This window comes from Elgaria multicarinata, chromosome 2 (assembly GCF_023053635.1).
Source record: "Elgaria multicarinata webbii isolate HBS135686 ecotype San Diego chromosome 2, rElgMul1.1.pri, whole genome shotgun sequence".
In the NCBI taxonomy this organism is placed as follows: domain Eukaryota; kingdom Metazoa; phylum Chordata; class Lepidosauria; order Squamata; family Anguidae; genus Elgaria; species Elgaria multicarinata.
Genome location: NC_086172.1, coordinates 131,615,964 through 131,629,283, shown reverse-complemented (window position 1 = coordinate 131,629,283; position 13,320 = coordinate 131,615,964). Strand labels below are relative to the sequence as shown.

Genomic DNA, 13,320 nt, shown 5'->3' with positions numbered 1-13,320 from the left:
TGGAGCCAGGACTCTTGTTTATATTAGTAATCAAGGATGCAAGGACGCACACAAGGAGACATTCTCATACAGGGCATTATGACATTTTGCTTGGTGTGCAATGGAGATTTTACAGTTTCCTGTTAAAAATGGAGGTGGTTCTGCTAACAAATGAACATAACAGGGCCTTTTAGGTAGGTAAAATGTGCATATGTGTAGGGTGCTATCAGTATGCCAATGACACCCAAATATGTGTGCAAAAGAAAATAAATATATTTGGGTTTTATCCTTAAAATGGACCTAGAAATAATTATAAATATATTTCATTTTGTGGAACTTTAAGGCTATCACTCCTCCCTTGAGTTTGAAAAGAGGTGGGAAGGCTCTTCCATTTGTGTGAGAAACTGTGTTGCTTCAACTTGTCCGGATCCAGATGCCCTCCTCCTTAGGGCAGCGGACCTTTTACCTGGTTTTGCTGAGTTGTCTGTTTCTAATTCATCAGCAAGAGCTGCAGCCACAATTATCCACTAAAGAGCAATCATCTTTTTATTAAATAATATATTTGTTACCCTCCTCTCCCTCGATCGAGGTAGGGAACAACATTGAATACAAAAATATATAAAACTGATTTAAAACATATAAAATGAGTACATTATTAAAATAACAGTCAACCTTCATAAAATTCAACTGGGTGGGCCAGCCGGAAGTCTTTATAGCTTTTTTAAAAATTTAGAAAGATGGTTAAGTTGGCGAATCTCTCCCAGCAGGCCATTCCACAGTCTGGGAGCAGCAGAAGAGAAGGTCCTCTGGGTAATGGTTGTCAGCCTAGTTTTCGCTGGCTGAAGTAAATTCTTCCCAGAGGACCTGAGTGTGCGGGGCGGATTGTACGAGAGAAGGCGATCCCGCAGGTAACCTGGACCTAAACCGTGTAGGGCTTTAAAGGTAATAACCAACACTTTATACTTCGCCCAGAAACTAATTGGCAGCCAGTGAAGTGATTTTAAAATTGGTGTAATATGGTCACCCCTAGGTGTACTGGTGGCCAACCTGGCTGCTATGTTTTGAAGTAGTTGAAGTTTCCGCACTAGGTACAAAGGTAGCCCTATGTAGAGCGCATTGCAGAAGTCGAGCCTCAAAGTTACCAGCACATGCACTACTGTCTTTAGGTCTTCCGACTCTAGGAAGGGGCGCAGCTGGCATATCAGCTGAAGCTGATAGTAGGCACTCCTGGCCATCGCATCTATCTGGGCTGTCATTTGTAGTGATGGATCCAGGAGCATCCCCCAAGCTACGAATGCAGTCTTTCAGGGGGAATGTAACCCCATCCAGAACTGGTTGACACACCTCCAAACCCAGGTTGGGGCCTTTGACAGTAAGCATCTCTTGTCTGGATTCAGCTTCAGTTTGTTTTTCCTCATCTAGCCCATTACCGCCTCCAAACATTCATTCAGAGGAGACACACTATCCTTAGCTGACGCTGTTGTCGAACACATAGAGAAATATATTTGGTTGTCATCTGCATACTGATAGCACCCCACCCCATGCTTCCGGATGGTCTCTCCCAGCAGTTTCATGTAGATGTTGAACAGCATTGGGGGATAAGATGGCGCCTTGTCTTACACTATACAACAGCTCCTTCTTTGAGGAGCAGCTATCCCCAAGCATCACCATCTGGAACCTGCCTGAGAGATAGGACCAGAACCACTGAAGCATAGTGCCTTCGATTCCCAAACCTTCCTTAGCATTCCAGAAGGATACCATGGTCGATGATATCAAAAGCCACTGAAAGATCCAGAAGTACCAGCAGGAACACACTCCCCCTGTCAATACAAAAGCCTAGATCATCCACTAAGGCAACCATAGCTGTCTCAACTCCGTATCCTGCCCTGAAGCCGCTTAAAAATAATTGCCTTTTCTTAAAAGTTCAGAGCAAATAACATTATAAAAATATAGAGAAGATGTATGTCTTAATTGGAAGGCTTTTGATCCCAAGTTCTCCAGTTTACCAGAAGACAGGGATCATTGGCGTGCGGACAACAGATTCAAAGAGTTCAGTTGAACACTCTAATCTGCCGCCGCCACCATGTTGCAGTAGCAGGGCCAGTGCTAGCTGTAGGAAAGAGCAACAAATACAGCTGCTCCCCACCCTGCTCCTCCAGAAGGCTTTTTTCACCGGTGCAGCCGCTGCCCCCCCACCCCAGCTCGCTCGTTCACTCACTCACTCAGCCGCTCCCTGCTCCCAGCTGCTCTGCCTGACCTCTCATGACAGTTGCTGAACAAGGTGGGAGCAGCAACCGCACTGGGGCCAGGAAGCAGCACGTGGTGGAGCCGAGGAGGGGAGGCAGGCTGGCCCACCGGGTGAGGAGCAGGGCTGTTTCTGTAAGTAGTAAGATTGCCCAGAGCTGCAGATTGGGGCCCTCCCCCCTTCGGAGCTGCTGTCCTCCTCTTGTCATCAGCCCTGCAGGTACTGTAATGTTTGGGAGAGAGAGAGAGAGAGAAGCTGTATGTTTACATGCCTTCTCTCCTCATCGCTGCCTCACCGCCCACCCCAGTCTGGACTCCAGCAAGAGAAAAGAAATGGGGAAGGGGGGAGAACTGCAATGCCCCCCAGGACCTCCTGGCTAAGGAGGGTTCATTCAGCAGCACCTTTTTCAGAATGCTTGCTAAAACAATTCCTATCTGCCCTTGCTTATTTTAGGGTGTCCAACCCCCATTTTTCAAGCCGTTCTTTTGGTAAACATGGTATGTGTGTATCTTGTGTCACTTTAAAACAGAGCTGCAGCACAATCCTATGTATGTCTACTCAGAAGTAAGCCCCAGTGAGATCAATCAAACTTACTCTGGGGTAAATGTGCATAGGATGCAGCCTGAAAACGAAGAGAGGATGAAAAAAAGACAGGAGAAAAAGAATTGTAGAAATAGAATAGCAAGGTAACTGGGATATTTAACCATATTTAAAGACAATAAGTACAATAAAATTAGTGCTCTTCTACTTCAGTCCCAATCAAATAATTACAACAGTGCAGTACAGATTATTTATTAATTAAAAAATACAGTTTACTTCAGTTTTCATTTATTTCGTTTGTTTGATGAATGAAAAAAAGTCCTTTATTACTGTATATTCAATCAATGTTTACCTTAAAAAAAAATATCCCTGGCTGAACCACCTAATGAAATGTGCTGCGCACGCCTATGACAGGGATGTTTGCTCTCCAATAGCATTGCCACATGGATGTTTACCTTCGAATTCCCCAGTACAACAGAAAATGAGGCAGCTTAAACTCCATCCACTGGTTCCCTCTGCTTTCCTGTAGAACAAAGCAGAGGCACCAGGAACATGTAGGAAAAGATATAAAGGTATGCACTCACTTTGGGTGCTCTGGTAGTTGAGTCCTTACAACAGGTGGGGAGCCTCAAGCCTGGGGTACAAATCTGGCCTTCAGTAGAACCTAGGGGAGCTGGTAGCTCTGATGTCAGTGGGGTAACGAATCCAAGGTGTGAAGCTCCTTTAGTGTTCTGACTGAAACTGAAGCGGATTCACCCTCTTTCCTCGCTTGAATTGTGCAAGCATGTGGTGCATGGCAAAGCGGTGGCAAAGGAGGAGGCAAACTCCGGCGCTCAGGAAAGAAGTAAATATCTCCTCCATTGCCATCTGTCTACAGTGCCTTTCCCTCCACCTTTCTACCATAGAAAGTGGTACAGACTATTTGCTCAGGGTGGCCAAAAATATGTAGAGCAGATCTCATCCATGCTGCATATTTAGAGGCTTCCTTAATAGCCAGTTTTCGTGTGGTTGGCTGCTGGTTCAGTGGCGCTGATCCTTAATGGCTCTGTATAACTATCCCAATAAATTAACTGTACAAAGAGGGTCATTAAACAGTTGTAATGATAGTTAACCTGTGGAGCAGAATTGCCTTGTGGGAGCCTTTCATTGCCTACTTAACTGCTTTTTAAAAAATCTATGTAATGTTAAGACCTATTCTGGCCATTTGGAAGTTTAACATCAAATGGAACTCTACCATTTCCAAAATGCACACTCATTAAAATCTCTCTTTATAATTATTTGGGCAAAGTTAGTATGCTTGAAAGTGCCTGAAATGTGGACTCTGCAAATGCATAATGTATTTGGATTTCTTTGCCAGAGGAAACCGCAAAACCCAGATACAAAGTGGGGAAGGTTTGAGTATTGCGATTTGAGTGCTTAACCTTACAAAAAGCCAACAACAGAAGTGTTAAATGTTTAAACAAAAAATAAATTTAAACAGTTGTATAGATTCTACAACGGTGCAATTATTGTGCAAAATGGTCAGAAAAAGCTCTTTGCAGACATGGTCTGAAACCAAAGAATGCCCTTGGAACTGGAGGGGGGACAAAATAGAAGATTTCTCACGACAAGAGAGACATTTTAGAAATTTCTGTTAGGGTCAATGCTTTTTAATGCTTCCATAAATAAGTGGGAATGGAACTGACTGAGTTGATCGAGGACATTTTGTTCAGGACAATAAAATCCGAAGCAGACTGAAGATCTCCAGAAGTTTCTGCCTAGTCTGGGTGACTGGAAAAGGGAATGGGAGATGGCATTTAATGACTTGATTCGGTCATGGCAGTTTTTTAATATTCAAAAATTCAAATAAAAATGCATCATATCAATAATTACAATCTTGCAATGGTAGTGATGTGAACATAAGGACAAATTTTACTGAAGAAAAATGAGCATGAATTTCTGCAATAGGAAATCTTGCTCACCAAATGGGAGGATTTAACCCTGGGGGCCCCAGTTGCTGATCCCTTTCCTAATACTACAGCTTGTGCACTTGAGCATGCCAACAGGAACTTGAGAAGCAAGCTATTTTAAATCAAGTCAGGTGAAGTGTTCATCTAGTTCAGAGTTGTCTACAATGATTGGAAGTGGCTCTCCAATGTTTCAGACAGGAATCTTAATCCAACCCTATCTGGAGAAACCAGGGGATTAAAGCATGGGCCTTTTGCATATAGAGCATGTACTCTAGTACTGAGCTACAGCCTTTCTCTAGCTTAAGTTCAAACTGTAAGACCATAGAAGCAGGTTGCTGGGATGTGCTGCTGAGGTTTTATAACCCCCAACCTTCTGTATTTTTTTCCTGAACGCTGTACTATATAGTACATAAAATGTTCTTGCACCAATACATATAGAGTGTAGTCATGTTTGAAGATGGGTGGGGAGAAGGAACAGCATGGTGACAAACTGCATCAAGTAAGTATAAACTAGAGCAGAGCTTTCCAAACTGTGTGTCGCAACACGTTAGTGTGTCAGCTGCAGTGTGTCACACGAATGTAACGAGAAACTTCTGAGTCTATGTGAAATAAGCAATACCAACTTGCATGCATTTTTATGCAGTAAAGGTGCTGATTAGTATGGTGCACTAGTATATTCCCCTTCCGTCGTATCCGTGTATGCACACCACGGTCGAGGGATCATACAGGTACTGCGCATGTGCAGTATGCATAATCGGGTCGAAACAGATGATTCCGCGTCACTTCCAGTGAAGCGGCTGCACCTGAAGTGACGCATTCGAGAAATTCCATGGGTCCAGTTTTTTGATAGAACACCGTCTCAACCGCTGCTCGATCGCAGCTCAACAAAATTGGTTCAATGTGAAAAGTCTTGGAAATGTATGTTATTATCTTGCAAATCATATATTTTTAAAAATATAAATGAAAGGTTTTCATGAGATATATTATGTCCCCATACATTCCGTTATTACAATTTATGTATGTGTCCGTATCTCTTATAAGGGGTTAGTTTAACCTTCGGTTTACTAGTAAAACTGAATTACTGTGTTGCGAAATGATGCATGTTTAAAAAGTGTGTCACCAACATGAAAAGTTTGGAAAGCTCTGGACTAGAGCATATCCACTTATTGAATCCACTCATGGAAGAAAATGCATCATGATCACTGGTAACAGAAAGAGTATGGATACATCATCCATAAGAATTCTTTTGAGTGATTGTATACATGAGTGCTCAGATGAACGCTAGTCATCGGAAAGTTTTCTCAGACACAAAATACTGTTCCTAAATTTCCTGTCAAAGAATGCCCTCTTTCCTGTAATTTCCAGAGCGGCAGCTTTGCTAATCTATTGGAACAAAACAAAACAGCCTTGTTGAAGACTTAACAAATTTATTATGCTATAAAGCTGCCCTAGACTGGACTCTAGTTAGTCAGGGACCATATGTTCAAAAATTAGGTCCCGTGTGCAAAGAGCTCACCTTCAAGCCATGGAATGGTATCAGTGTGACCAAACGCATCCCGTCCTACCAGATCCTACTCATTTTGGGTGGCTGCGTGAAAATAGCCACTTAATACCTGTTGCCTGCTGTACGCTTCCAGCACCCCAGGTGTACTTGAACTCATTAGGTGCAATTGTGCAAAAACAAGATGTAGTAGTAATCGTTGCAAGTTTACAGCTAATTCACTTCCATGTACAGAAATGTGTAATTTTTTTGGTGATGAAGAGTTGTGTGAAAATAATGTCAATACTTATGAACCAGTTTTTGACACTTATGAAAGTGAAGATAGTGAAATAGATGAACCATGTTTAAACCTTGGTTAAACCTTGTTTAACCATGATGTTTTTTATTTTAATTATATGTGGATAAATGTTAAGATTACATACTATTCCTATTGTATTCATTGATTACTAATAAATTATTATTACTTTTTGGATTAATATGACCATTCTTTTTTTCATAAAAAACAACCTTTAACTTGTATGCTAACAAAAAAAAAATGAAATTGGATGAAATCGAACAAAGATAAAGGGCCAAAAATTCACTAATATTTTAATTTTTCAATTTTTAACAAAAAAAAGGTTAGGTGTACATGGAAAATGGTTAGATAACAAAATAAAGAAGTTAAAAACCCTGTAATCTGTAATAAATAAATAAATTTAAAATTGGTTGATAATTAACAGAGTTATGAGTAAATACAGGATACAGGATACAAAAGGCTGCCATTTTGAAACAACGCCATTTTGAAAGTGGCACCAAAGAATTTCAGTATCTCCACGTATATAGAAACAAGGGGGGGAAAGGTGCCATGCTGTCTTCACAAAGTTGCACAGGGGACCTCATTTTTGAACATATGGTCCCTGACTAACTAGAGGCCAGTCCGCTTCATCAGATTCCATAATAAATGCTAGGGTGCAATCTTATGCATGCTGGTGGGGCATGCTGAATTGTAGGCTGCTTTTTTCTGTAAACATGCATAGGATTGAGCCCTTATCTTTAAAGCTCTGCAGTCCTATAGCTATTTCCCTGAGAGTGAGCCTCGTTTAACTCAATGGGACTTCCTCCTGAACAACGTTTATAGGATTACGCTCTTTGCTGCAGTTTCCTACGACACAAAGTTACCCTCATTGTAAGGATAATTCTGTGTGTGTGTCGTGTATGAGAGTGGGTGTATGAATATGGTTTTCTATGTGAATGTAGATATGAAAGGGGGTGTGGGTGTGACGTGTTTTCCCCAAAATGAAGAGGCTTGTAATCCGATTTCCACCACTACAACCTTCAGTTGTATTATTACATTACTGCTATTGGTTGAAGGTTCTACTACGAGAAAATTGTGCCACTTTTTGATTCCAAATTTTTCGCATTTGAGAAAGAACAACTGTGCAAAGAGCAAATCTAATTTCCCAAGTCTGATCTAGGAAAAACCTTCCATTGTTTTTTGTTTACAAAATTAACTCTTTGGACTCTAGGATTTAAAGCGAACTGTCTGTAATCTTTTAATTAACCTCAGCATACGATGGAGAGCAAGAAGAGGCACGTGCATATTAAATAATTTGTCCACTTGGCAAAGAAATATTAATTCAGCGAAATAATTATGGATTTAAGAAAAATAAATTACGACGAGGATGGGATTCGAACCCACGCGTGCAGAGCACAATGGATTAGCAGTCCATCGCCTTAACCACTCGGCCACCTCGTCACAGAAAACTTCGTTCTCTCCAAGCCTACAAGGAACTGTTCCAACCAAATTACTTTAATTTATTTATGTGAATACGTAATCGCCTCTAAGTACTAACTGCCCAGTGTGCGCTACAACCAATGTACTGATAAACAATAACCGTTCTGAGATCCCTCGGATCATTTTCATTCGTCTTTGCTATCCCTCTCCCTGTGACTTTCGGTGGTGGTGCAGGCCTAGCCGCTGGAAGCCGCCATGTTGTACGGAAAGTGGACGCTGCCATGATGTACTGTTCAGGCGCTTCTGTGCCGTAGTTGGCGGGAGAAGCGCATGCGCGCGGCCTGGCGGTTAGTTTGAATCCTGTGGCAGTGGCGGCCGCCTTAGTGGACCAGTGACGACAGAGAAGGGCGGGTGGGGTTGTTGGTCCCCCCCTCCTCCTCCTCCTTAGCTGGGGGCCGCGGAGGGAACTTCTGACAGAGAGCGGGAACCGGGGCCGTTCCTCGGTGACGGGTGTTTGGTCGGGTCTGCGGCGCCCTTCCCGACGACCAGGTGAGGCGGAGCGGCCGCGGATGGTACAGGCGGGGAGGGGCGGAGGCTGGTCTCCTCCGAGAGCCTTTCTCTCGCGGTTCCGACTTCCACGCTTGGGGCCCTGAAAGGATTCCTGCCCCGACGGCTGCACCCTCCTGCCCCGGTCCCCTTCTCGCCTCCTGGCTATCGGCCCCGCCGCGTTCGCCCTTCTTGTGCTTCCGCTCTCGCTTTGCGGCCCCGTCCTGTGCAGGGTTACTCGGGAGTAGCTGCCCCATGTTCAGCGGGGCTGACTGCCAAGTAGGCGAGCGCAGCGCTGCTCGTGAGGGCTCCGCTCTCGCTCGGCGTCTCCTTCGCTTCCCCTGCCTTTTCTCTGCGTTGTCGCTCTTTGCCCGGAGGCCAGTCTTTCAGCTAAAGTTGTGGGGTTGGAGAGCGACGCCGGGCAGCTGCAGTTTCTCCTCATCTCCCGCCCGACACTGGCTGAGTTCGGACGACAGGCTAATCAACGGTTGTTTCCCATTCTGTTCCTATTACACACACACACACACAGTTGATTAGCGTGTAGTCCGAACTCAGCCAACGTCGTGAACTCTCGCCTTGACCGCTTTGTCTTTTGCATGTTTCCTCGTCGGTAATTCAGTAACTTTAGTCTGTAACTTTACTCCTTTGTAAAGTTCTGCTGCTATCTTGTTGAAAATACAGTTACTGGGTTTGGAGATCTAATTCCTCTGATTGTGGTGTTTGGGTTGTCGCCAACGTTAATCCTACTTAGAGTAGAGCCATTGAAATGAATGGAATTTAAGTAAAACCAGTCTTCCCCAATTTGTAATCCAGATGTGTTGGATTACAGCTCCCATTCTCCTCCAGCTGGCATGATTAATGGCCATGTACATTGATGGTGCTATATAAATAAATAAAATAATAATAATAATAATCATAATGGCCATGCTTGATGGGGGTGATAGGAATCTGACACATCTGGGGGGCACCAGGTTGGGGAAAACTGAGTTAAACATTATGCAAACCCATTGGGTGAAAAATTATAAATTACATTATGGTTTATAGAGAGATAAAGAAGACTTTCAAACTAATGCTAGCTTTGCATTTTGGGGGGGGGATTCCAAAGAAACTGTGTGAAGTGATGCTTTGGGGCAGTCTACAGGTGGAAAAAGAGCAAACAGTGAAGCTAGTAATGCTTTATTTCTGTCCCAAAGAACCCCAAGGTACTAGATGTACTGTGGCTTCACAGACTTTTGAAAGCATAATGTCACTATTTTTGCAGGAAACCACAGTCTTCCAAAATGAACAGGATTAATTCTGAAACAAGTGAGGAAAAGTAAGTTGAGCTTCCAACACAGACTTTTCTACGTTGGCAATTGAATTTTGTTTTTCATTATGTGGTTTTACATTCTGATTGCTACCTCTATATCACCTAGTGTGTCAGAAAACTTGAAGCAGGTTTAAGCAAATTGTATGTTCTCTGACGTTACCAAATGTAATTCAGTATTATTACTGCTTAGTTTCAGAAAGAACAAGCCATGAATTAACTTGGAGTCATTTAACTCATGAACAACCCCAAGTCCCCTTGTTCGGATGTCACAAACAACCATCAAATGCAGTATTTGAGGGTTGATAGAGTGTCTTGTGTGTGTCTCTGGAGTGGCACACATCCCCACAATTCATGGGTTAATTAAACTACAGTTGGCCACCAGATACCACTGTGATGTCTGAACAGGACCCGTGTGTAAGTAGTGTTGAAGAGGAATGGGATTTTGGCTTTTACTATGAGTTCTCATTTTTGCTTTTTTAGAGACCTCACAGATATCACAATTAAAAGAAGAATTTCTTCAGTAAGTATAAACTATGAATAAGATCTACATAATTATTCCTTGTAAAAACAAGCAATGGTAGTCATCTTGACTGTGTTTACTCATATAAAGAGAAAATGTAGTGTAAAACTAAGTTTCTGAAGGAGATATTGCAACTTCTGTTTGACAAATTCCTGGAGAATAAGGCTAGTAATGGTTGCTAGTCACAAATAGTGATCATGCTACCTCTTGTATCAGAGGCAGGATTGCTCTGTATACCAGTTGCTAATAAACACAAATGGGAGGATGCTACTGCACTCATGTCCTGCTTGTTGGTTTCCCAGAGGCAGCTGGTTGAAAGGCAGACTAGATGGAACTTGATCTGATCCAGCATACCTCTTCTTATGTCCTTTAGTCTAGCTCGTATGAAAATAATAGACATACTGCATTTGTGTTGTGCCAGAAATAGAAGACCTTGATCATTATATGTGAATTTTCTGCTTTTTCCCCATCCTGGGATTTTGTTTGCCTGACTTGCCTACTAGGAAAATATTTCAGAGTAAAATAGTCAGAATATTCCATTGAACAATCAAGACATTATATATAAATTGGTTATCTTTGCAATGGTAGCCAGAAAAATCTGAGAATTTGTGAAGCTGAATGCATTCAGTTATCATGGAGAATCTTGATCTATAACTTTGTATTGTTTGACAGCTCTATCAATAATTTGCTTTTTTATTCTGAATTCCAAGCTGTTGTGTTGAACTATATTGAACACATATGCCAAGCTTCCTGCTTTTTGAGCAGTTGTTTAAATCAAAAATATACTTCAACGATCTGTAGAATTAACATGGGCTATTATCTAGTGGGAGCATGGTGCAAAGGCAATGCTTAGCCTCAACCAAATTTTTCTCTGGAGTTCCTGTTACTGCAGCTCTACAGCTAACATTGTTTACTTTTAAGTGTTTTGTTATGTTGTGGAAAAGAATGCAACATCAGGGTATCAAGTTCATTTCCATACATACGTTTGATTTCTTTGGATCACAAACATAGCAAATGTTTTTGCTTAGCACTGTTCATTCTGCTTTTTAACTAAAGTGTGTTCATCTGTATTGGACTTGTGACTTTCCAACTGTCATTCTTAGTTATTAATTATAGTGACAGGATATGACTGATTATCTTGGGCCAGAAATCCAGAGAGCTGTTTTAAGTGTATGCCTACACAATTCTTTTGGTAATGTTCTGAACAGCAGAATTTATGCTACAAATGTCTTTTTGAAATTAGCTTACCATGTAGTCTGAAGTGATGCTTTGGGGCAGTCTACAAGTGGGAAAAGAGCAAACAGTGAAACTAGTGACGTGGTTGTCTGGATGGTGATTTTCATTTGTAGGGTAAAAGTATCTACTATGCATGATTATTAAAATATAAGGTTTTTTTAAAGTTGCTTTTTTTTGTTGGTGCTATGGAAATTATTTTCTCTACTGTGCCTATTTCCTGTTTAGATTTTAAAAGTTCCCCGGACTCCCCTTCGTGACATAGGGAGTGGAAATGAATTAAATCAGGTAAACATTAAGTCTAGGTGTTTTACAAATGAAGCCTGTTTCCAATGTGTCTCAATGCTCACAACCTCCCACTAATATAAGAAGACAAATAACTTCTTGGCATATTTGCAAAGAAGCAATCCCAACTGAAATCAGTGGAACATACTCACATGTTTGGGAATGGCTTACAGCATTTCAGGAAGATCTCTACAAGGTTTATTTCATATTAGAAATTGGATTTCATTTTCAATGTCAGACAATGTTCCTTAAGCTGTATTTTACATCTTGATTGTATCAGAAGATGTCATCTTTTTCATGAAGAAACAGACTGATGAACTTAAAAATTATTCTTCTATTTCGCTTGGGAACCAACCCCATCAGTTGGTTGTATGTTACATCTAGCATGGATCATACATATAGAATTTTTGCAATTCATATATGTTCAGGTAGCATAGATACGTAACTCTAATGAGTTGTTTTCCAGTATTATACATGATAACAGACATCCTAGTTGGAAACTTTTGTATAAAAGAGAATTTGCTGCCTATGAATTTTATTTCTGTGTTATATATTCAGGACTGCAATATTGAGAAACGTCAGAAAAACTCTAGGCGTGTTAGTTTTGCAGATACCATAAGGTGAGTTTGTTCTTGAAGATGCTACATCATCTATAAATTCAGTGCTGAATGCAAAGAAATAATCTAGTATGTGGTAAACAAGCTAACAAAAAGATTCTTGACTGGTTATTTATTATTTATTTATTACACTTATATACTGCCCCCATAGCCAGGGCTCTCTGGGCGGTTCACAGAAATTCTAAAATTAAGATAAAAACGAGTATACAAAATTTAAAATTCTAAAACACAGAACATACACACATAAAGCATTAAAAACCGTTAAAAAAAACCCTAAATGTGGGTGATTAAGATGTGCCACCATATGCCTGGGCAAAGAGGAAAGTCTTAACCTGGCGCCGGAAAGATAGCAGTGTTGGTGCCAGGCGAGTCTCGTCAGGGAGATCGTTCCACAGTCTGGGGGACACCACCGAAAAGGCCCTGTCCCTTGTTGCCACACTCTGAGCCTCTCTCGGATTAGGCACCCGGAGGAGGACCTTAGATGTTGAATGTAGTGACCGGGTATATTCACATTGGGAGAGGCGTTCCGTCAGGTATTGTGGTCCCAAGCCGTGTAAGGCTTATAGGTCAAAAACAGTACCTTGAATTAGGCTCGGAAACATACAGACAGCCAGTGCAAGCGGACCAGAGCAGGTGTTATATGGTCGAACCTTCTGGCCGCTGCATTTTGCACGAGCTGCAGCTTCCGAACCGTCTTCAAAGGCAGCCCTACGTAGAGTGCATTGCAGTAATCTAACTTGAAGGTTACCAGAGCATGGACAACTGAAGCCAGGTTATCCCTGTCCAGATAGGGGCGTAGCTGGGCCACCAACCAGAGTTTATAAAAGGCACTCCATGCCACTGAAGTCACCTGAGCCTCAAGTGACAATGATGGATCTAAAA

The 13,320-nt window shown here is 41.8% G+C and overlaps 1 protein-coding gene and 1 non-coding gene across 2 annotated transcripts in view; one reads left to right on the top strand and one right to left on the bottom strand.

The window, feature by feature from the left end:
• Positions 1-7,867: 7,867 nt before the first annotated feature.
• TRNAS-GCU (transfer RNA serine (anticodon GCU)) lies at positions 7,868-7,949 on the bottom strand. Its single transcript has one exon. It is a non-coding gene; the product is annotated as a tRNA-Ser (tRNA).
• A 1,805-nt stretch (positions 7,950-9,754) lies between these two features.
• Positions 9,755-13,320, top strand: part of KNL1 (kinetochore scaffold 1) — a 35,457-nt gene continuing 31,891 nt past the window's right edge. Inside the window, exons 1-4 of the mRNA XM_063118462.1 lie at positions 9,755-9,789; positions 10,264-10,303; positions 11,765-11,824; positions 12,380-12,441. Coding sequence (XP_062974532.1) covers positions 9,755-9,789; positions 10,264-10,303; positions 11,765-11,824; positions 12,380-12,441 — 197 coding nt within the window. The remainder of the gene's footprint in view (positions 9,790-10,263; positions 10,304-11,764; positions 11,825-12,379; positions 12,442-13,320) is intronic.